The 25,304-nt window shown below is 31.7% G+C and overlaps 3 protein-coding genes and 1 long non-coding RNA gene across 6 annotated transcripts; 3 read left to right on the forward strand and 1 right to left on the reverse strand.

Annotated features, from left to right (window-relative positions):
- The first annotated feature begins 3,061 nt into the window (after positions 1 to 3,061).
- LOC123889094 (pterocarpan synthase 1-like) lies at positions 3,062 to 12,432 on the forward strand. 2 transcript variants are annotated; one of them, XM_045938293.1, is made up of 2 exons: positions 3,062 to 3,118; positions 11,606 to 12,432. In XM_045938293.1, exons 1-2 carry the CDS (start codon positions 3,108 to 3,110, stop codon positions 12,255 to 12,257), a joined length of 663 nt encoding a protein of 220 aa, XP_045794249.1. In that variant the 5' UTR covers positions 3,062 to 3,107; the 3' UTR covers positions 12,258 to 12,432. The 2 variants fall into 2 exon arrangements, with proteins under 2 accessions (XP_045794249.1, XP_045794250.1); XM_045938294.1 differs by having other exon boundaries at positions 3,064 to 3,093; positions 11,581 to 12,432.
- On the forward strand, positions 3,108 to 3,891 carry LOC123889096 (pterocarpan synthase 1-like). The gene has a single exon (XM_045938295.1). It carries the CDS (start codon positions 3,108 to 3,110, stop codon positions 3,762 to 3,764), a length of 657 nt encoding a protein of 218 aa, XP_045794251.1. The 3' UTR covers positions 3,765 to 3,891.
- Positions 12,433 to 18,720: 6,288 nt separating the features above from the next.
- On the reverse strand, positions 18,721 to 22,787 carry LOC123889097. Of its 2 annotated transcripts, none has more exons than XR_006802419.1 (7): positions 22,245 to 22,787; positions 21,133 to 21,535; positions 20,660 to 20,719; positions 20,474 to 20,560; positions 20,220 to 20,333; positions 19,778 to 19,816; positions 18,721 to 19,049 (listed from the first exon to the last, which is right to left on the reverse strand). It is a non-coding gene; the product is annotated as an uncharacterized LOC123889097 (long non-coding RNA). The 2 variants fall into 2 exon arrangements; XR_006802420.1 differs by having other exon boundaries at positions 20,660 to 20,743.
- A 375-nt stretch (positions 22,788 to 23,162) lies between these two features.
- Positions 23,163 to 24,585, forward strand: LOC123892252. Its single transcript, XM_045942057.1, has 3 exons — positions 23,163 to 23,412; positions 23,588 to 23,687; positions 23,793 to 24,585. Exons 1-3 carry the CDS (start codon positions 23,163 to 23,165, stop codon positions 24,583 to 24,585), a joined length of 1,143 nt encoding a protein of 380 aa, XP_045798013.1.
- The last annotated feature ends 719 nt before the right edge of the window (positions 24,586 to 25,304 follow it).

Genomic DNA, 25,304 nt, shown 5'->3' on the forward strand with positions numbered 1-25,304 from the left:
ATGGATTAGAATTAGAACTCAGACTATACGTTAACAACACATACAACTTACCAACAAGACAAATAATCATCTTGTTAATTGAACCTATTTGTTATTATGGGCCCGATTGAATTCAGCTTATTTTTTAGTTTATGAAAATAACTTATTCAAATAAATAAAATTTATGTTATTTTGATAAGTTTTCACCAACAAGAATTGTATCTTTATAAGCTGATTTCTCATAAACTACCTTGAAAAACTTATATAATATTGCATAAAATCTTATTTGTTTGTATTGTTAGATTGATTAGGGTTGTTCTACCTTGTTTGTTTGATCACGTTGTATTCCCGTTTAGGTTTTAGCCAGGCTAGGTTTAATGTCCTCCGGTCTCTGTATTTTTTATTTTTACTTAATATATTTTTCCTTTTGTCTAAAAAATCATTTGACCTAAAAATCAAATATCGTGCTCTTTATTTTTGGACAAACTTTTTATAATGCTCTATACATATTTGCAAAATTATCATAAAATACACGTCAACTTAACACCATGACTCTATCTGCATGCATAAACAGTTTGAAGAGATGAAAACACAAATTTTTTTTATGTATACGAAAAATTTAATTTAGTTGTATTTAACCCACTTTAATAACTCGATATCGCCATTATATTTCTTCAATCCAACCGTTGAATTCAAAGATCTTATTGAGTAGATCAACTCCACAAATTTTTATAAAAATTAAAAATATATAGTTATGTATTCAGACAATTGAAATTCAACGTTTTTTTTTAAAAGTTTATCGTACGTTCAATTAAAGTTGTCAAAAAAAGTATCAAACGATTTTGAATTTTAAAAAAAAATTGTGGAGTTGATCTACTCAATGAGATATTTGAATTCAACTGTTGGATTAAAGAAATATAATGCCGATATCGAGTTATTTAGTAAATCAATGGAGACTTACTCCTGGAGTCAATATATATATACACACACTAAGAATTATAAGTTTTTTTTTACATAAAATAATATATAATTATATCTATTAATGGTTCAAAGGTAAATAAATATTAAACATTACAAACTAATGATATTAAAAAAATGGAAATATAAATAATATTGAAATATTAAAATCTTCGTTAGATGCAAAAAAAATATAAATTTATCCGTTGTTTTTTTTAAAGAAAATACCAGATGTTGTTAAATAATAAAAAATCATATATTTTACAGGATATATAATAATATTATAATATTTGAATCTTGTAAAAAGAAAATATTTGCTTAAAAAAAATTTGAAAATTTAAGTTGAAAGATTTGATGCATACTTTGATTTATTGTGGGACATAATTAGTGATTACATTTATGTAAAGGATACATTTGCAAATATTAAAAAGTAGGATTTAATATAGAAAACTTAATAAAGAAACAAAATCTGCATTAAATATTTGCCACTTGTTAACCACCTCAGCCGTGTACCGGTACACATCCACATAATATGTGTACCGAAGTGTTCACCAAAATTAAGTTGTCTATTTTTTTTTTACAATTTTACAGGTTATACTCACATTTAATATAGTGACATAATTATTTTGATGATTGTTGTGAGACCTATATTTTCACTAACATATTAATACGATTGCCTATTTTTTAATAATTTTCACGTGGCTATATTTATACTCATATATTAATACATGGACATAAGTTTTTTGGTGATTTTTACGAGACCTATGTTTTTACTAATATATTAATAAGGTAGCCTATTTTTTTCATAATTTCTACATTATCTATATTTATATTCCTATATTAATACGGAGACCTAAGGTTTTTTTGTGATGGTTTTACCATTGTGTTTTTTCTATTTTGTTTACCAAATATTATATCCTTTCTATTTTGTTTACCAAATATTATATTCATTTTAGAGGAGCGGCAACGCCGCGATTCCCGTGCGGACGCACGGGTGTCCTGCTAGTGTTATATTTAAATGAAAAAACTATTCTTGTGAAGAAAATACATTTTTTATAAACCAAATAATTTTATATTTTTAATAAACATTAAGAACAATAAAAGAAGTAATGACAAAATTATTGTATACACATTTTTTATAAAATAAAATAATTTAATATTTTAATTGATATTAAAAAATGGTTGAATAAGTGTTTTGTACTTTAAGATTTTTAGTTCCTAAAAATAAAAATCAGATATGTTTGTCCTCTTAAATTTTTCTGTTTCATGTCGTAAAAAAATTATGTTTCACTTTTTGTCCGGAGATTATTTTAACATGTTCTTGATATAATTTGAATATAATAATATAATATAGACATAAAAAGCTTAGTAAAAGAAAAGTATGTGGGTGAGCAATCAAGCAACACGTGTGGATCAATATTAATATATTAATAAATAATAAAAATTTATATGCATATATCATAGCAAGCGTCATAATATAAAAAAAATGCAGCAAAATGCCTTAATCAGGCTTGACCAAAAAAAAAAATGCCTTAATCAGGAATCGAAGACCGGGACAAGCGCGAATATGATTAGCCTAATTTATCATGTTGCTAACCTAGCTTAAAATAAGAATAAAAATAAAATAAGGATAGGATAAGTATATGTTTGTTTTAACTGGTACACCAAACAAAGAATTATAATAGGATAGGATAATTTTATCAATATCCTGTCTCTCGCACCATAACTTGAAATAAACCATTACTCCTGTATCTTTTCTTTTTTTGGGAGATAAGGATTACTCCTATAGTCCTATATATTTTTCAATTGATTATTCCCATGATCTCATCCATGCATACACGAAATATTTTCTCGAGGTTTATTATTCCATGACTGCAATATAATGTAAAAACAAAAAAAATAAAACGACGAAACTTGTACATACTATACTTTGGAATTTGGATTGATTACTTAATCAATTTAATTAACATTGAATTCAAATTATTATCCTATTTTTTACTATTCTTTGAATTCAATTTTTGATCCTTAGACCGAGCATCATGCACAGTAGACACTAGATAGATACTACTACAACTCTCTATAAATATACAATCCTCATTCTCCTCGGAATTAAGCATCACTAAGTACCAACAACTTATTCCTAATCACTTATTTCACATAATAATATCACTATGGCTAACTTCAAAACCCTCTTATCCATAGCCTTCTTCACAACCTTTCTCTTCTCTTCCTTTGTCAACGCCACTTATTACCAAAATATTTCTCCTTCATTCCTTGGTTTCAAACAAGAAAAACTCACTCACATCCATTTTTTCTTGCATGATATCGTTACAGGCCCAAAGCCCACTGTAGTCATATCCTCTGAATCTCCCTTAAACGGTAAATCCAAATCACCCTTACCATTTGGGTCTATAGTGGTTTTGGAAGACCCGCTAACTGTTGGACCTGAGCTTAAATCCAATCAAATTGGAAAAGCTCAAGGTTTTTACTTAACCGTGTCTCAAGATGCTGTGCTTGAATTAGAACTAGTTATGGGAATGACCTTTGCGTTTACGGAAGGGAAATACAATGGTAGCACACTAAGTGTGTTGGGGCGCAACACAATCAGCGCCCCCATTAGGGAAATGCCTATAATTGGTGGAACAGGGGAATTTCGATTCGCACGTGGCTTTATTCAGGCGAAAACACATTCGGTTGATTACCATAAAGGTGATGCTCACGTAGAATATAATGTCTATGTGTTTCATTATCCTTCCACCTCAGTATCTCAAGAGATTTTTGCCGACGGAAGTCGATTCACAACAGAACCTATGATTGGCAAAATATAAAACTTTTAAGGAGAAACCTTAAGTACTGTATTATGAATATTGTTTGTATTTGCTGTTAGTTTTCGTTTACAACATGACATGTGTCATGTTGTCGTTGGAAAATAATGCCAAGTGTTTTTTGGTACGATATTTAAGTTTTTGTTTGAATTTAAATTTGTATTATTTATAATGCTATATATTTTTCACTCTTGTAGTTTAATTTTCTCGACCTATTTATTGTGTGTTAAAATTTAAATTTGTTAAGCTTGTATCATGTTAATTAGCTTTATTGACAGAAATATGAGGTGATACAAGTTTAATAATTTTTTAACTTACACAAAAACAAGCTTTATATTGACTTTCAAGTGGAGAATAATTCTAGACCACGTTAAAATTGTAAAAAGATAAATAAACTTGTTGTCATACCTTAGAGTTCAACTTTTTAGAGTAATAATATTTTAATATAAGCTGCTACGTTAGTTGAATTAATGTGTCGTTAATTGTTTTATATTGGGTTGTGTATCATTGTTAGTTTGGAGGGGGAAAATTAATCAATGGTATGTAATGTGCAATTGTAAAGTCCATATATATATATATATATACAAATTTGTATAGAAAAAATTAAAGTCCATGTCAATGTACTGCTATTTGCCAAATGTATACAGTATACTTGCCGTTTATATTTACAATAAAAACATTCTTACGGAATTCATAAGACACTGCATGCAGTTCCCGCAGTCAATTTATTACATTCTTCTAGTTTCAGTTTCCTCTCGATCGCAGTTACGGGCATCGAACCGTGATCCTCCTACTAAATTCAGTGTCAATCACCACTAAACCAACTAATAATCGGTTTCTCCATTCATTTTTACTTGTTGGTTTTGTAAAAGAAAAATTGTTCCTATTATATCAAAATTCAATGCAACATTAATCGTGTGTTAAAAAATTATTAAAGAACAAATAGTTCTATGATAAAATGCATGGAGAAAGTAACTTGCACTGATAGGTGATATATAACATTAGAAAATATCTGATAATTTATTTCTTTTGATCATGAAAAGATCTCATAACTAGTTTTTAGAATTCATTACATATAATAGTTTATAACTACTTTATATAAACAAAATACTTATACTACGTGATCAATACACGAGATCTTGACCGGGAAACTCCACGAGTGATCATGTTTTGAAAATATTCAAAGCTAAAACCATAAAATATTTTGTTTGAGAGAGTCAATAACAGAGTGGCGGATTATTTAATAGTAACATGGTCATTGTCCAAAATTAATAAAAATATATCAATCATTAGTTGGTTCAATGGTGATTGACATTGAACTTAATATGAAAGACCGCAATTCGATCCCCGCAACTGCGATCACACTACAAGAAAAACCCCTTTTTTGGCGGAATTATTCCCTCACTAAGTGCATTTTTCCCTCACTAACTAACAATTTAGTGGCGGAACATGTCTGCCACTAAAACGAACGCCACTAAATTTTGTGGCGGAAAAATCCGCCAGTAAATGCGGATAATATGTGTGTATCCGCTGTAATAATTAACAATTTAGAGATCGATATATTATATGAAATTAGAACACACTTACTTGATATACTAGACAAGGTCTTCCTCTGCCTAATCACATGCTCCAGTCTTTGAGATCTTTGATGGGGAAGACAACAAATGAGCGTTCAGCTTATTGCTAGCTTTTACAACGTGACGGCAAAGGGGACCTAGCCTATCTATTTATAAGATAACAACCCTAGTACCACCCATCATGGACTTTAGAGTTGGGCCTACACTTTGTTTCTACACAAATCAGAATTAGTGTTCAAGCCCATTATTACTGATCACAATTATCGGGCTTAAGCATCATCAAATGGATCACAACAACATCAACCCGTTTTTATTAAAACCAAAACCCACAATTGATTGCAACCCACAGAATATTAGAAAATATTCTAACATTCTCCCACTTGGGCAAAATCAATTGTGTATATTTAATTTGAAGAAAACATTTTGAAAACGACTCTCGGGTTGACAACATATTTTAACGTGGCCACAAAGATCCCAAGATGCAACATCTAATTAAGACTCCATCCAACAAAAGTTAAATAATATCGAATCATGGCGGCAATTATATCGTTATTGATACAATACCTTCCATAGTTACAAATACCACCAAACTCCGTCGATTAGTCATTCGTGTAGAGTGTAGCGAGAAAATGACATGTTTGTGATCTCAACCATACTATCATTTTCTTCGTCAGTCCTCAATTTCTCTCAAATGCCTTAAAGCCAGAGAAATTCTATGATCCATAAGATACCACAAGTCCAAGCTCCAAAACAATGTTGACTACCGCGGTATAATGATCTAATCAACATCGAGCTCCAATATTTTAGACATAAATTCTCTCAAATGCATTAAAGCCAGAGAAATTACATGGTCCTTAAGATACCATAATGCCTCAGCTCCAAAATAGTATTGATCACCGGCTAAGTGATCCCGACAACACTGAGCTTAAATTTATTTATGTTTACACATAATGCCTCAGCTCCAAAATAGTGTTGATCACCGGCATAGTGATCCCAACAACACTGAGCTATAATATTTATTTATATTTGATTAAAATAATTTCAACATTATGAAGGAGTTAATATAAAATTTTAAACTCCCACTAATCAAGTGTATCAAAAGAATATAAGTTATCTCCCACTAATCAAGTGATCTATGATGTTCAACATTTCAATGGAAACATAACTGGAGAAATTCATTTTTTTGAATCAAAACCAAATTGGATTAATATTATCATAAGAGGCCAATATAATAGTGCAATCACCTTTAGGCAGAATGCACAAACTAAGATCAATGTTTCAATCAAAACCTCATGAGTCAATTATTTTAAGACAAGATATAGCTCAAAATCAAGAAGCTATCACAACGAGGCCAATATAATAGTACAATCACCTTTGGGCAGAATGTACAAACTAAGGATAAAAACCCTAGTCAAAACCTCATATGAGTTAATCAATGAGTATACCTTGAGCTTTGAAAGTTGTCACCTTTGGGCTGACAAATTTCTCCGTTCAACGCATTCTCCAATAACTTCATCTCAAATTAATTTTTAATTATAACATATAATCATCACCTTTAGGCAGAAAATCACATGTCACAATTAAAAACATTTCTCGAGCTACAAAGAAAATTTCATCAAATCAATAATATAAGCGGTCCCAATTTGATGGTAACGGCCTATCAATGCATGAAATCTCTTGCATAGGAATCAATAATTAAAGACATTCCTCAAACTACAAAGAAAATTTCATCAAATCAATAATATAAACGGTCTCATTTTGATGGTGACGGCCTGTATCAATGCATGAAATCTCTTGCATAGGAATCATTATCTCTTGTCTCTTGTCAAAATACGACTCAGTAAAAATATGCATCATTTAAATGCATCTAAACTGATCACTCATTATTTTAATTTGCATTTTGAACATGTCGTTTATTCATTCGTAGTGGTATTAGAAAAGCACAAAAAATATTAATATATTATGTGCTATTATTTGGGGAGAGAGCTCATTACTGTTAAACAGTCAACTCATAAGAGATCATTACTGTGAAACAATCAACTCAATATAATAAATACATAATTTATGCAGCGGAATAATATGAGACTTCATTTGAAATATTATTGAGGATATAAAGCAAATAGTCCCGAACTTTTATAAATAACATAGGACTCCTCAATATAAGTCTCTATAAACATTTATAAATAGTTGGGATGTAAAACTCTCCCACTTGATAGAGAATTATAGTTGAATTACTAATCCAAAAGTGTTAAAATATTTAAACAAATATTCAACTATTTTCTCTATCACACAATGGACATGACAAGTAATGTCACACTAAATTTAAAATTGTATTTTATCCAGAATAAAACTCTCAAAATATTAAACTTAAAATACTCCCACTCAATAAAGTAAAGTTTTTAAAATTGGAGTATACAACAAAAAATCAATCAATGATTAGAGAGTTTCTAATTTTAGAATATTCTGGAAAATAACAATAAAATTTCATATATAATTGCACATTTATTATTTCAAAAGGAGTAGACGATATTGAAAACAAATTTCTCCTTATATGCAATTGTATAATAAGTCACAACATGAAAAATAATTGCACAACTAACCTTCAAGAGTGTGACTTACATCCTTGCAAATAGAGTCAATGAACTTTGATGATCCGAGAGTACCATGAAGTCTTTTACGGTGTCATCTCAAACAGTTCACAAATCAACAATAAACCGTTATATCATAATAAAACGACTCTAATAATAAACAATACAAGGATAATTCAATTTCCAATTGCCTTAATTAATAATTGCTCACAAACATTATAAGTAATTTTTAAAAGTGAACATGTTAGAAAACACAAGGCAACTTAAAATATTTGGTGTGATAATTAATAAAATTGAGTCTAAACTAATTTCCCACTTGTAACACCTTAACAAAATATTTAACAATATTAGTGTTACAACTTTAAAAGAGATTTTCTTAAATAATGTTTTAGGCTCGAAACTTGAGAATATAATTTTAAAAAAAAATTGTATACGATTCTCACATTAATCAACACAAAATACTTAAAAATTTAACAAAATAATCTCATTCCTAAAAACTAATAATATAATTTTCAAATCAATCAAATATTCTTGAATTGATTATATATAAGGAAAATTTGGGCATAAATGAAATCACAATTTTATTCCATAAATAAAACAAAAATCGAATTAGATGATTATGGAATAAATTCCTTAATATGACACATAATTTGGGAGAGTGATATTTATCAAAGTGTCAATAAAAATAAGGAAAATTAAAAAACAAATAAAATCATCACTAAGCAAATCAGTGGGAGAAAATGATATATAAATGCCCAGAATCTTTCTTCTTTGATTTTTCAACCAAAATTAGAGTTCTAAATCAATCAGTGATTTCTACTTCCTTTCTTTTCCTTAATGTTCCTTTTCTACAATCAAACTTGAAACAAAAATCCATCCTGTTTTTTAATGTATTTATACTGTCATTCATTGATTTGAGAAATAATCAAAATGATAGGGATTCACAAATCGCAAATCAATGAAAAATAGGGATTCACCCTTACATAGAACCGAACTTATTCTCGGAATTTCGAAAAAGCAAATTGGTGATGTCTCTTGATTGGTTCCATAAAAACATATGATCTTTCGGTATAATATGTGTGAATTATGATGCATCAAACAACCGAATTCCTCAAGAAATTTTGTTTAAAAAATAGTGCCTTTTGATCAATTTGAATTTTCAACAAGAAAATATATGACTGAATTGAGCATAGAACTAGTACACAAAACTAGTCATATATAAAACCATGTGCTTGACAAAATTCTTAAAACAATATTTGTAAACGATTTTGATTCTTCAATCTCTCATTTAATAAAATGAATAAAAATAAAAACACACCGCACACGATTTTGGTTCAAAGAGTTGCATAGCCATACCAATTTATTTACGGTTTATCTACCGAAGGATATCAATATAAAAATAATTGCGTTGGTTTCACTCTACAAAACTCAATCAATATGCAACCCCATGTATAAATCACCGATCATACGATTCATATAGCAATATTAAACCAAAGTAAAATTTTATGGTTTCACGATTAAAAAAAAAAAAAAAATACAAATTATAAAAACACTTATGATCCGAGTCGTATGATCCAAAGAATTATATATTCGACCAGAAACGGTGATTCATAAAGCACATATCTAATGAGAGATGCATAAAGCATCGATCAAATTCCAACAAAATTCAACACCGAACATCAAATTTGAAAAAACCAATATAAAGATCGAACGGCAGTAGCCGAACATAAACCCAAAATCAAATTATGGTTTTAACAAATTCTAATTCAGCAAAAAAAAAAAAAAAGGTTCTAACTCATATAATATTAGGCTCTGATACCACATGTAATAATTAACAATTTAGAGATCGATATATTATATGAAATTAGAACACACTTACTTGATAATCATAATCACAAACCATCGTTACCGGAAACGCACCAATATCGAAAACATCGATATACTAGACAAGGTCTTCCTCTGCCTAATCACATGCTCCAGTCTTTGAGGTCTTTGATGGGGAAGACAACAAATGAGCGTTCAGCTTATTGCTAGCTTTTACAACGTGACGGCAAAGGGGACCTAGCCTATCTATTTATAAGATAACAACCCTAGTACCACCCATCATGGACTTTAGAGTTGGGCCTACACTTTGTTTCTACACAAATCAGAATTAGTGTTCAAGCCCATTATTACTGATCACAATTATCGGGCTTAAGCATCATCAAATGGATCACAACAACATCAACCCGTTTTTATTAAAACCAAAACCCACAATTGATTGCAGCCCACAGAATATTAGAAAATATTCTAACATCCGCCAATAAATCTGCCAGTAAATTTCGAGATTTTGAAGTCAAATATGAGAGAAAATATCTAATTCAATAATATTAGTATTTTCAATTGAGAGATAGAACTTACTGATTAGTGATACAGTATTTAAATATTATTTGAATGCTATAATTTAAATTAAAAAGGTCAGTGATTATAATTGATCAGGAAAATGAATGAATGAATATGTGTCAATAAAAAAAAAAATCTTTGAAAATCGAAAGACTTTTGTCTCAAAAATGGATTTAAAGTGAGTTATAAGTATAGGATAGGAATGTTTAGATGTATCAATGTCGTTGGAACAACTACTCAATCTTTGATGCTTAGATGGTCTTTACTTATAAAAAAAAAAAATTAAAGTGAACAGTGAACACTCTATTGTCAATAGACCTTAAAATAGTACTAGTGGTGAGAGATTTGAGTAGTATGCATGAGGTCCTGAGTTCGATTATCTACTCCATTATAAATGAAAAAAAAAATAGACCTTAAAATAGTAATTGACTTCAACCGGTTAATGAATTTTTCCTAAAACAAGTTGTTAGGAGAATTTGAATTTGATTTTTGGTAGAAATAAGTTTTTATCTAATTGTATAAAAGTGAATAAGTGAAGTGTTCGAGATTTGAACACCAACTCATGCATATATAATGCGATGTCCCTACCAACTGAACTAAGCTAACATATGTTAAGGAACTCATAAATTCGTGCATTAATTAATTTCTTCAAAATTTAAAACTTTTTTCAATGATAATTTGGAAGTATTTACTCATCAATCAATAAGAACAAACTATATACGTACATGTTAAATAAAAGTTTGTTACAAGTTAGTTGTAGGTACCACATGAAAATCTATATATGTGGTTTGTTCTCATTGGTTGTTGGACAAATACCCCAAATTATTAAAGGGAAGAGTAGGTTATTCCTATCTGTGTAGCAATTTGTTTCAATAAAAGTTTAAGAAAAAATGTAAGAAAACTTTTTTTTTTTGAACCAAAAAATGTAAGAAAACTTGAAACAACAATTACTCCTATTTTTGAATTGATTATTTTTCTCTAGGCTTATTATTCCTTGATTGCAATATAGAACAAAAAAATAACGACGAAACGTATTACACTCTATACTTTGGATTAATGATTATTTAATCACTTTAACTTTGAATTCAATTGTTTTTGTTTTTGACTATATATTCTTTGAATTCAATTTTGATCCTTAGACCGGCATCATGCACAGTATACACTAGATATATATAGATACTCACTCCAAATACTTCTATAAATACAATCCTCTTCTCCTTGGAATTAAGCATCACTAGCTAGCTAAGTAAGTACCAACAAAACTTACTTCACATAATAATATCACTATGGCTAACTCCAAAACCCTCTTATCCATAGCCATAGCCTTCTTCACAACCTTTCTCTTCTCTTCCTTTGTCAATGCCACTTACTACCAAAATATCTCTCCTTCATTCCTTGGTTTCAAGCAAGAAAAACTCACTCACATCCATTTCTTCTTGCATGACATCGTTACAGGCCCAAAGCCCACTGTAGTCATATCCTCCGAGTCTCCCTTAAACGGTAAATCCAAATCACCCTTACCATTTGGAGCCATAGTGGTTTTGGAAGACCCACTAACCGTTGGACCTGAGCTTGAATCCAATCAAATTGGAAAAGCTCAAGGTTTTTACTTAACCGTGTCTCAAGATGCTGTGCTTGAATTAGAACTTGTTATGGGAATGACCTTTGCGTTTACAGAAGGAAAATACAACGGTAGCACACTAAGTGTGTTGGGGCGCAACACAATTGGAGCCCCCGTTAGGGAAATGCCTATAATTGGTGGAACAGGGGAATTTCGATTTGCACGTGGCTATATTCAAGCGAAAACACATTCGGTTGATTACCATAAAGGTGATGCTCACGTGGAATATAATGTCTACGTGTTTCATTATCCTTCCACTTCAGGATCTGAAGAAATTTTTGCAGACGGAAGTCAATTCACGACTGAACCTATGATGGGCAAAATATAAGAGAAAACTTAACAATTGTACTATGAATATTGTTTGTGTTTGATGTTATTTTCGTTTACAGCATGACATGTATCATGTCGTGATTGAAAAATACTACCAAGTCTTTTTTCGGTTCAATATTTAAGTTCTTGTTTAAGTTTTAATTTGTATTATTTATAAAGTTATACATTTTTCACTCTTGTAGTTTAATTTTCTGGACCTATTTTTGGTGTTAAAATTTAGATTGGTTAAGCTTGTATCATGTTAGCCTTATTTATACTGACTGAAATATAAGGTGATACAAGTTTTATAAATTTTTAACATACACAAAAATAACTTAGAGAAGACGTAGACTACAAGTGGAGAATAATTTCAAAGACCAAGTTAAAATTGTGAAAATTAAAAAATAAATAAACTTCTTGTCATATCGTATATCTAGAGTTCAATGTTTTCATATTTTAATATAAGCTGCATGTGTGTACGTTAGTTAAATTAATGGTTCATCAAGTATTTTATACCGGGATGTGTATTATTGTTTGTTTGTTTGTAATTGGAGGGGAAAATCAACGGTAACGATATGTAACATCTCTCGTACAACATGTAGGTAAAGTCCACATATACACATCAGATCTATATAGGAAAAAAAAAAAAATCAAAGTCCATATATGTCAACGTATTGCTATTTGCCAAATGTAGACTTGCTGTACGTTATAATATTGCTTTCTGTTATTACCTTTTTAACATTTTTCTTATGTATCTGAATCTTTTGATATACTCCTATTCTATGTTGCATATGTGCGGGTACGGTATCAGTATCCGGTACTAGTATGTGGTACGGTGTTTTTAAAAAAATTAAGGTATGAGTACGTCCGTATAATTTTTTTTTTTAATATAGTTATATAGTTAAAATAATAAAATTATATTCTTAAAACAAATAACTAAACATAAAAAATAGCAATTTTAAAAATAGTATATTGTGGTTTACATGTTTAGGAAATTAGGAGCAGTAGTAATACTATGCGGCTCTACTTTTAAAAATAAATAAAAAGGGTAGGAGGCTGAATCGATTCTAATGTCAAACTAAAGTGAATCTAATTTATTAAAAAAATAAACAAGCAAATAGAGTTATATTGACAGTCAATTATGTGATGTTTTTAGTAGTAGATTAGTATAGTTTTTATATTAATTAAAGACTAAAAGCAAGCAAATATCGGGAAAAATGAAGACACAAGGATCAGAAGCAAGAAAAAAAGCAGCAAAAAAGGGCAAAAAATGGAATAAAGCAGCACACCATTGTACCCACAATGAGACTGGGCGTGGCGCGATGAGAAACGGATAAAATTGAAGAAAATCTGCAAAAAAAATTACCATCGTGGCACGATGGCTTGTCATTGTGGCACGATGATGACTTGAAAAATACGCAGAAAATCCTGAGAAGATCTTCCATCGCACCACGATAGGATCCATCGTGGTCACGATGAGGCGAAAATACACGCCATCGTGGCCACGATGAGTGCGATGGGTGTGCAGAAAAAGTCTAAATCTAGCTGCAAAACTATAAATAAAGTCTTACTCCTTCACAATTATTCATTCCACTTCATTCCAAAATATTCAACACTTTGAATATTCACTCTAGAGTAGGAGAACTCTAAGGAGGAGGCAAGGAGGTCAAGGAACTCCAAGGCCAACAAGGTTCTTTTTTTTCTTTCTGTCTTTGCAATTTATTTTTCCTAGGTTAGGTGGAGTCGAGAAACTCCCTTACGAATGCTTGGTTGTACTGTTTATATTATGTAAATTCAATTATTTCCAATGGAAACTCTTTTGATTGTCTGGTTTTAGTTATTTTAATACTGACCACTTTAGAATAAAATCTAAGGACCTAGTGGATATCGCATAGGAAACGAAGCTAGTAATCCCGAACGAAGGACAACTTGCTAGGGCCAACATGAGAGCATTAAATTCAGTATCTGAGGTCTTAGTATAGGATTGAAACAAAACGATAATTTCTATCTTGCAGAGTATGCCTGTGGGTAGGTGACTAGTTCTAGGTAACGTGACAACTTATAATTTAGGGGTCACCAGGGTGATGAGACCTACGTTTCGACAACAAAGTGGAGTCCTGGATAATGATGTCTAAATAAAGTAAAGGTAACCTCTAACTAGGCTTTGTAGAGCGTGTAATAGGAATAGACACATATAATAAGTGTCACACCTATTCTCAATAGTCTTAATCCTAGAAGGGGAAAATATAATTGAGCAACCAAGCAGGAGTAAGGGAGGGATCCGACCACACTTAATCACCCTGTGTGGTCACAAACACACATTTACTTTTCAGTCATTTATTTCCTGCATTTTACTAAAGTACCCGCAAAGATACCTTCTAAACAAACAAAGCGAAGGCAACTATCATATTCCTAAGCGAAACTAGTAACCTTGGCACAATCCCTGTGGAGAACGATAAACTTATCACTTTATTACTTGGTAGCGATTCTGTGCACTTGCAGAGCCGACCGTCAGTGACAAAACTAACGAAAAAGACTAACTTGAAATCAAAAATAAACTTAAGGGACCAAATTGATACTTTTTAAACGTAAGAGACCAAATTGAAACTTAAATAAACGTAAGGGATCAAATGTGTGTATATATATATATATATATATATATATATATATATATATATATATATATATATATATATATATATATATATGTGTGTGTGTGTGTGTGACAAACTTATATATTATTAATGGTTAAGATTACGAACAACATAAACGATCGATTAGGGTTAGAAAAATAAATTCATTAGAAGAAAATTCAGCAAGAAAACTAATAAATAATACTTTGCGTTTGGAAAAGTAATAATCAAAGATTTGAATTTAGTTTTTTAACTACGAAAGTCTTTTGAGTGACCTCAGTCCTGCCGCAGCTTGATAAATATTTTTCTGTATTCGTCTCAACGTATAGATAAGAGTGTTGAATTCAAGATCAAGTTTTTGCTCAACTTAGTAGTATGAAGTAAGTTCAATTGACCTTTAAGTTAAAATAATTTGTATTGTCAAAAAAAAAAGTTAAAATAATTTGATGTCGTTTTGTCCAGCCGCATGCATGCTCGTAAATCGTAATGTAAACCATTTTTCAATGAGAGATAATATAGAATTATAAGATTTGTCAAAAGTCTCTTAAGTAGTGCCTAGTGTATAACTAATAAATAATATTATAAGGAAGATTAATTTTATAAAATTTATCATTGAATTGAAAATTTGTATCATATAAATAATCCATAAATTTAATTTTTTTTAAAAATTGAAATTCATAAAAAAAAAAAATTATTTTTCTTCCCCTATTATCTTTTCTTACAACACAATAAGCTATTAAGACACATTCGTGGGAGATTTGTGATTGAACTATGTATTTTGTGACGTATTCACTAAGATTCTATTTATATTTTGTAACTGAACTATGTATTATTAGAATTGTTTTATTGAAAATTTAACCAAGTTTTTTTTAAAAAAAAATAAATGATTTTTTCTAATTCACTCCTTAATAATTTGGGGGTGATAACTGATAAGAATAAGTTGCATGCATGTAATAAAAGTTGATTACAAGTTACTTGTGAGTATCATATACAAATATATTCATATAGCTTGTTCTCATTCTAGAATTATCAAATACTAATAGCAGAGACTATAGAGTATTTCTCACCTAAATAAATTGAAGGATTTTTTTGACCGAGAAATTGAAGGACTTATCGTATTGTCACACAAATCAAGTGAGGAATTCAAAGCGAAGAATGGGTAAACTCCTATAGCCAGTGAGGAAAATGTTTTGAGAATAATTTTAAGATTAATTAATAAAATGCTTTATTATCATCCAAACACAAACCATCATGCATAACTTTTAAATTAAATATTTTTTTAGATGTCAAATGAAATATATATAAAAATTAAGCATAAGGTTGCTGGGTTTTGGGCTCCCTTCCTATGCGGAGAAAAGTCCAATTTTATTAGTCCATTATGTCTCACTTATATAAGTGGAGAGTGGTCATCAAGAGAGTAAAATTTGTGAAAGAACAACCTTCAAAAAGAGAGAAAAGAGGAGAGAAAGTTAATCTCGTATTCCACACAGCAGTCTCACTAAAACTGTGATTCCCGATTCGTTAACCGTTGGAATTGGCTCAAATTTGGAGGGCGTGTTCGCAGCTTCCGGGGATACACTTTCACCGTTCGGATCGTCGAAATCAGTTCTGGATCGTGAGATATTTTGATCGCAGTGCATCAGTATTTTTGGGAATTTTTTAATCTTCTAGTTCTTGTTTTGAAAGCTTTTGTGTTTTGTTGTGTAATTGGTTGTTAGCACTTGTTTTGTGCATCACTTTGAGACTCTTTTATACCCATATTTGATTATAGTGGAGCTATTTCTTTGGTCTGGACGACCCGTGGTTTTTTACTCTCACATCGAGGGTTTTCCACGTTAAAATTCCGATGTCTTTATTTTGTTTTATTGTCTGCCATATTATTTGTTGTTGATCCTCAAGGTTCTTACAAGTTTGGGGAATTTTATTTCCGCTGCATATTGCTCGTTATTATTATTATTATTATTGTGCTAATTCCCCATCAAAGGTGTGTACTGTGTTTAATTATTGAAAATACAAGAGTTTAAAAAAAACAATATAAAAGCACCTACTTCTCATTATTCAATTTCTACACCTCAAACAAACTATTATACCACCATATATTTAATTCGAACATAAAGTTTTTCTTTAGTCTCTAACCACCACAATGTTAATAATTTTATCTTGTTGAAACTACCTCAAACGAAGATTTTTTTTTGCGTCAAATTTTTTTTTTTTTTTTTTTGGTAAAGAAAGAGGGCCAAAGCCCAAAAGAAAACTAAACAATTACACGAATGTTCCTAGGCATGCAAGCCCTGGAAATGTCATCAAAAAGGAGACTTGAGATCCCACTAGGACGAGTTTCCATAACATGAATTTGAAAAGAATTCAAAGAAAAACTAAAATTTGCCAGTCAATCGGCACATCTATTTCCCTCCCGCCAGGTATGATTGATCTGCACCTGCCAATTCAACTTTAAAAGCTTCTGAATACGACGAACCAACGTAGGTGGTTTACCATTGATTCTGGCCTTCCCCGTGATCATGTTAACTAGCATTTTTGAGTCGCTTTCCACTTGAAGATTGTTGAAACCTTGTCTCCATGCAATTTGCATACCCAAGTACATCCCCCACATCTCAGCGCCAAGAGCATCACATATTCCAATTTTGCGAGAGTATCCTGTTAGCCATCTCCCATTAGAGTCACGCAGGAGACCACCACAACCAGCTAGCTCAAGAGATTTCTTTCTTTATTATTTCTTTCCTTTTAGAGATTTCAACAACAAGCCAACTAAACTATTTGTATACATATTTGAACTCCTTTCACAAAAACATAAAAATTACAAAATTATAAAGCGTGATTAACAACAACATTTGATAGTGGTCATTAGCGGACCTAGGGGTGGGTTGAGGTGGGCCATGGCCCACCCCCACCCCAAAAAAATATTTTTTATATATATATGGTACTAATTTAAATGTATTATTAATGATTTTAAATCACTCAGTATACATATTTGTACAAATATTAATGTAAATATTAATTTAGAGTTTATTATCGATGATTATAAGTAACTCGGTACACATATTAGTTCAAGTATTAATGTAAATATTAGTTCATAATTAATTGAATTTATAGTATTAGATAAAATTAGCAATTGAACTAGCATATATAAATATGAAATGACATAAAAAAGTATGTTTAATTAATATATAATTTATAGTATTAGTTATGCTTGTAGGGGTATTTGGAAAGCTAGACAAATTCTTATGAACGGTTGTAGGTGGAGTATTGGAAACGGGGCTAACATACACTACTACAAAAAAGCCCATTTAATAGCGTTTGTTTTGACTTTTGATAGCGTTTTAAAGCGCTATTACTGATACGGCTATTATAAGTCTGGGTGCTTACAATAGCATTTTAAAACGCTATCAAATGTGCATTTTTAACAGCGCTTTTAGTAAAACGCGCTATAGTATGCTGTTAACACTGCCCAGGATATCTTTTGAAACGGTGCTTTAATAGCGCTTTGCTTTATAAACGTTATCATAGGTACATATTTAATAGCGCCCGTGTCCCCAAAGCGCTATTATATGTCCGTTTTTTTAAATAATCTAGGTCAACTTTTAATAGCGCCCGTGCAAAAAGCGCTCTCGTATGTCATTACTTTTTTTTTTTTTTTTTTTGCTTTTGACATGCTCTGGAATTTAAAAAATAATACCCTTGATTTTCATTAATCATATTCTATACGCTTTAACAGCGCTTTTTGTAAAATTGCTATTGTAAGTTCTTTTTTTAAAAAACAAAAAATACACCTTCAGCTGTCAATTTTTCCAATATGATATGGTGAAATAAAAACTCTCATATATATCTTTCTTTTTGGAAAAACAAAATTGAATTGAAGCAAAATATGTATACAAAGATTGTAGGGCTGGACATACATATAGATATTCAATACACAAGACTCACCCACCAAAACAAAGTTATGCTGATACATAAATAATAAGAACACCAAAGGCTAATACAAAGGTGCTATACCTGCTAATGATAATCACCCACCTATCCCTACACTTAATAATCCTATGCCTATCCCTACACTTAATAATACTATGCAGAAGAAGAAATAATGCAGCAACCAAGACACGACTTGAACGCTTTAGGATTTCTCGCCAAGCCAGCACCATTCTAATATTTCCAAGAAGTCCCTGAAAAATTAAGAATATACTACATGGTTGATTACTCTTATTTAATGACATAATTGAACAATTTCAATACAAATAGCAGTATATTGGTAATACATCAATACAAAACAGCTCCAATACCTAGCCAAGCGCCCTAAACAATATAAAGGAATTATACAAGAGCAGCAAAGATACCATGAAATAAGGTACTGTAACATTTTATCAACCAAGACAACAACTCTCAATGATGGAACATATATAAAGTTAATTTCATGCTAAATTAAGTAATTAACATCTAAGCTACTCATGCTAAATTTCTAAGATGAAATGAGGTACTTATCAACCAAATCCCACTTAGGCATTATCCAAAAATAGAAGATAACCTGCCTAGACAAATTAAGCATATGAGATCACTGCTCCCTGACTCGCACAAACCAGCTTCAATACAAATAGCAGTATATTGAACAAATCCCACTTAGGCATTATCCAAAAATAGAAGATAACCTGCCTAGACAAATTAAGCATATGAGATCACTGCTCCCTGACTCGCACAAACCAGCTTCAATACAAATAGCAGTATATTGAACAGTTTGTACCCTTAATCAACCTTTTGTTAACTATCATGCAAATCAAAGAAAATAATGCAGTAAAAACATGGGAATGAAGACAAATACACTAACAACAAGGCAGTATAAACCAAAGAAGAAAGAGAAAGAATATCTAAGAACAATGCATCAAGAAACAAAACTTACAGGTTGAGGAACAGTGTAAGCTTCTTACGATGGCCACACCTAGAAAGATAAAAACCAAATCGACAATTATAAGAAAAATGCATTATAATAGTACAACAGAAAAATGCATCAGTTCAAATGTTTTGGCTCCATTAGGAATGTCGTTCATGAGAGATTGATCCAAAATTTTGTCCAAAATATACTCAATATATGTTGTTCATGAGAGATTGATCCAAAATTTTGCAACCGATGTCTCGCATGAAGCACATAACAATAATGCAAGAACACAAGCAAATAGGAGCCTCCTAGTAGGTCCAACCACAGTAGCAAAGAAGAGAAGACTGGAAGCCACTCACCTCAACACAAACAACTGCAGTAGCTTGTGCACAAACAGACAAAATACAAATTTTTAAAAAATAGCAGCTGCACACTGTCATGTAACTTATCCACTTTTGTTTCCTACCTTAAAAAATTTGCCTCGGGAAGAATATTTGTGACCATATAATCTGCCCATTCCTCCTTCACTTCATGCAACTTATCCTTAGAGTATGTACGATATTTGTTGTCTTCAAATAAACTAAAGATTCATTATGAAAAAGTTACTTAGAAGATCCCAGGTAAGTCATGCAGTACAAATTTTCAATGATATTATTCAATATACGGCACAATAGCACACTATTTTTTTATAGAGTAAAGGGTCGGGATTGTAAGTTTCACCTGTCCAGGACGAGACATTCGGCAACCTAGTATAGTATTTTGTACTGTGTCTGCACTGACCGTATGACCTCCAACATTATATATAGCCTGTAATGAGCAATACATTGAGCAATTCAGCAGAAGCAGTTAGGCACAATTTCATACCCATTACTCAAATTGACTAGTAATGCTAATATTGTTTTTTACCTTCCAAAGAAGAAAGAATCTTTTCACATTGTTTTGTGGAATTCCATAAGCCAAAAAATCCTATCAGAAATCAAAGAACATATTCTAAAACAATTCATTAATCAAGTGAGAGAAATAGAATGTATTAAAGGGTAAAATGGCTTTGAGAATAATAATTACATGCATCACTAAAGCATTGTGTACGTTGATCTAGAAAGCTAACTTCTCGTGTTTCAAATTCCCTGGACCTACTTCTAATTGACAAATAAGTGATCTGAAACAGCATAGAAGTACATGACCAAATATAACTCATGATGATTGTACCTACGTTCCTGACTGCAGTGGCTATCTATTATTCAAGCTTAGTTATCACGTAGTACAACTTGTGTCTAAATACAACGATCTAGTTTAAAAGATTACCCCCTACTTGATCGACCTACCCATAGTGAACGATAAGTCATACCCAAAAATCAGGTATTATTAAATAAACTCACCTGTAAGTCTGAAGCTAATGCACTGTATCACTCAATTTCTGATTCTCATTATAAATCCAGGATACCTCAACTATGGTGCTATAGGGGCCACTAAACTCCATAAATCCTTCAACCAAAAAAAAAGATTGTCCAACTGTACATCAAAAGAGTTGTTGTTTCTGAACCTTAGACTCCACATGTCGCCTTGATCTCCAATAGAAAACGCACTTGTTGAAGTACTGGGAGATGGAAGTCCAGGATTTGTTACAGGTGGTTCTGCTAGTTTGTAGTATATAGGTGATATACATTTAACCATATCCTCAGAAAGCCTATTAGCTGTTTCTGGAATGTGATCAAATATTCCAGTGCCGTAATGTTCTGCTAGACTGATTATTTTTGTTGGAGCGTCAACACTTTCGGCATACTGTATATAAAACAAAATGAGTCAAAATCCAATTAAGGTCTACAAAAGTATCATTCTTGCTATTCATGCTGAAATAGTTATAAACAAAAAATGGACATGACCGAACTTCATAATAACATGAATATATGCTTACAAGAAAACTGAAAACAAAACTCAACCATATGATATATTACATTCAATTTATTTATTTATTCCCGGAAATGCTAAATTAAAAAGAAAGAATTGTGGAGATATTAACAATGACATAACTCATAATAGCCATGCCATGGAAGATTGTAGAACTATGATATGTTGTCAAACTAAAGATGGAACAGTTATCAAAGTCCCGTGAAAGGAGTATTTTAGCCTTATACCTAGCTAATGTGGGATCTTAACATGTTAACTACTATATACTGCATAATGATTTTCGTAAAAATCATTTTAGGAGATAGAAAATGCAAAAGTTCTACCTATCCAAATTGTCATTCTGTCCTTCCCACGGCCTCAAACACAAATCTAGAGACATCAACACCCAACCTCTACAACCAGAAGTTGAATAAGAATCTACTAGCTTGATATGGAACAACTTTGAAAAAATCACAGCTGAATAGCCAACACCTAGAAACAACTTTATCTTCTAATTTAAATCAATTTTGCAAATTAAATTTTCTCAAACTTCTATAATGTGAGCTATAATGCAACATATACTGTAACTTATCCCTAAGCATACCTTAATGACGGCAGTTTGAGTTGTGAGAGTACCGCGACCAAGGAGTCCGAATTTTGACATTTAAATTGGTGGGATATTGGATTAAGGTTCTCAGACAGAAGAAGATTTATGGGTTATGGGTTAGGGTTCACAGTGGTTTCTGGATTCTTGGATATTAGGATTGACAACGATGTGAGAAGGAAATCTATTGCAAAAAACGAGTGTGATTGGAGAAGACGGGCGATTAATGGGAAACGATTGATCCAACTTCGATTTCTCTGGGAAACAACCTCTCTGAGTTGATCCGATTGCTCTGAGTTTGATTACAGAGGAACGATTTCTCTCTGAGTTCGATTCCTCTTGGTTTGAAGCTAGAAGACGATCAATTTCGATTCTAGGGTTTGAGTTCAATGTTTGTTGGGAATTGTTTGAAGAAGCTATAAAAACATTGAATTTGATTCTAGGGTTTGAGTTCAATGTTTGCTGAAAGTGGTTTGAAGATCGTGGATTCGAGGATGTGAAATTCGTGCCAATATTTGATAGAATGGAAGATCTCTGTTTTTGTTTTTATTATTATTATTATTATTATTATTATTATTATTTAATTAGCAACCAAGGGGTCAAAGGTTCGACACCCATCCATCACAGTTTTTTATTTATTATTTTCCATTACTATAGCGGTTATGTCAAACGCGCTATTATAGGATATAAGCTTTAATAGCGTTTTTGAAAAAGGGCTATTATAGAGCTCCGCGTTTTTGGCTTTAACAGCGGTTATTTACAAAGCGCTATTATAGTGTACTTTGGTTCAGTACTTTAATATCGATTTTCCTAAAACCGCTATAATAAGGGCTCCGGTTTATGTTTTACTAGCGCTTTTAAATAAGCGCTATTAAATGGGCGCTATAAAAACTCTTTTTTGTAGTAGTGATAAAGGTCATGAGCGAACCATGGTTGAGAGACAAAGAAGGAGCTTGGATCCCTTCACCACAAAATTCAGGTGTGCATAATATTACAGTTAATGAACTCTTGATACCAAATGTGAAGGTGCGGGATAAGGAAAAAATTAAGTCTTTATTTCCTATGCATATTACTAACCGTATCCTTGAAATTCCATTATTTGACATGGTAAAGGAAGACAAGTTGTATTGGGTTGATAGTGTTCATGGGCAATATAGTGTAAGAAGTGGTTATTGTTGAATATGTAGTTTGTGTTGTTGGAATTTGTTTGAAGTCCCACATTGCTTAGGTTCCCGGGATGTGAAGTGTATAAATATGTGAGGGCAACCTCACCCTTTGAGCTAGCTTTTGGGGTTGAGATCCAAGCATATTTAACAGTTATAACTTGATGTTACATGCTTCAGGGCAAGTAGTTGGCTCGGTTAACCAAGAGGATTGGACAAACCTATGGAAAATTCATGCTCCTCCAAAGGCCAAACATCTTCTGTGGAGAATATGCAGGGGGTGCTTACCGACCCGTGTTCGGTTACAAGAAAAGTGTGTTACATGCTCATTGTCATGTCCTCTTTGTGATCATGGTAATGAAGACGACTGACATGTTCTGTTCAGCTGCAACTATAGTATCCAAGCTATACAATCTGCGGGCCTGGAGCACATTATATTGTCACGGATTCAGCAGTTTTGTAGTGTGCAAGCTGTGATTCATGACATATGTTCTGTCGAGGATAATGATACAGCAGGAACCTTTGCAATGTTAGTCTGGGTGCTGTGGAACAATAGGAATAATAGTGTGTGGAACAGCTCGAAGGAACCGGGACGAAGCTTGGGTTTTAAAACAAGGCAATTATGGAATGATTGGCATGCTATGCAACAGGTACAGCAGAATGCACGCCAGATAACACAGATGCAGCAACATATAACATGGCAGAAGCCACCTCACAATTGGTACAAATGCAATGTTGATGCGGGATTTCACAAAAATGTCAACAAAACAAGTACAGGCTGGTGTTTGCGTGACCACCGGGGAGTTTTTGTCGCGGCTGGAACCAATTGGTTTGAAGGAAATTGCGTCATTGTCGAAGGTGAATCGATTGCCTTACTAGAAGCATTGAAAGAAATAGCAGAAAGAGGTATATCGAACGTTATTTTTGAAACGGATTCGAAGAGTGTAGTGGATGCAATTCACAATATAAAAAGTGGTAGCTCAGATTTTAGTTCACTCATTTGTCATGTTAAGCATGTATTGTTATCTAATCCAAACTTTGTGGTAAAGTTTATTAAGCGACAAGCGAATATGGTAGCTCACACGTTAGCTAGGGTAGCCATATCTTGGTCTAGTCGCTGTATTTTTGAGACGTTACCTCTTTGTATTACTACTTTATTGAGCAATGAAATGATATGAGTTTTTCTTTGTCCAAAAAAAAATTAATATATAATTTTTTAAGTCTCATATTTTCATATTTGTTTGCAATTTTAGTCCTATCTTAATTATTTTTTTGCCGTAAAAATAGCGAATTTTAATGCAAAAAAATGTGAATTTTGGTTTAAAATTTGATATTTCATCTTAGATTCAATGTTGAAAATAGCAAATTTTAATGCAAAAAAATATAGATTGTTAGTACCAAAATTGTAACATATGAAAATAGAGGGACCAAAAAATTCAATTTGAAAATAGGTTGAATATTGTTCAGCCCACCCACAATATTTTTTATGGTTTCGCCACTGATAGTGGTACATGAACACCTAACCAAATAATAAGTTTATTCCAAATTAAAGGGATTGATAGGCACACCAAAAAAACAAGTGGTTTGAGGTTTCAGTGAAAGAAATTGTTATGCGTTGGAACTGAAGTTTGAACCTAAAACACTCCACTTATTAACCATAAAAGTAGAACTAATTTAGACATTAAATTATTTGACAAAAAAGTAATTATTGTTATGAATAATAATATGTAATGAATGTCCATTATTGTGTAGGTTTTCTTGTCCCCTAAATGTGTCCTATAAATAGGACCCCTTTGTTACAATGTGATGTACACCTTGAATAGAATAATACAAGAGTCTATTCTCTCTTCTCTTTCTCTCCTTCATCTCTTCTTCTTTATTCTTGTTATTCTCTAGG

This window comes from Trifolium pratense, linkage group LG6, assembly GCF_020283565.1.
Source record: "Trifolium pratense cultivar HEN17-A07 linkage group LG6, ARS_RC_1.1, whole genome shotgun sequence".
NCBI lineage: Eukaryota > Viridiplantae > Streptophyta > Magnoliopsida > Fabales > Fabaceae > Trifolium > Trifolium pratense.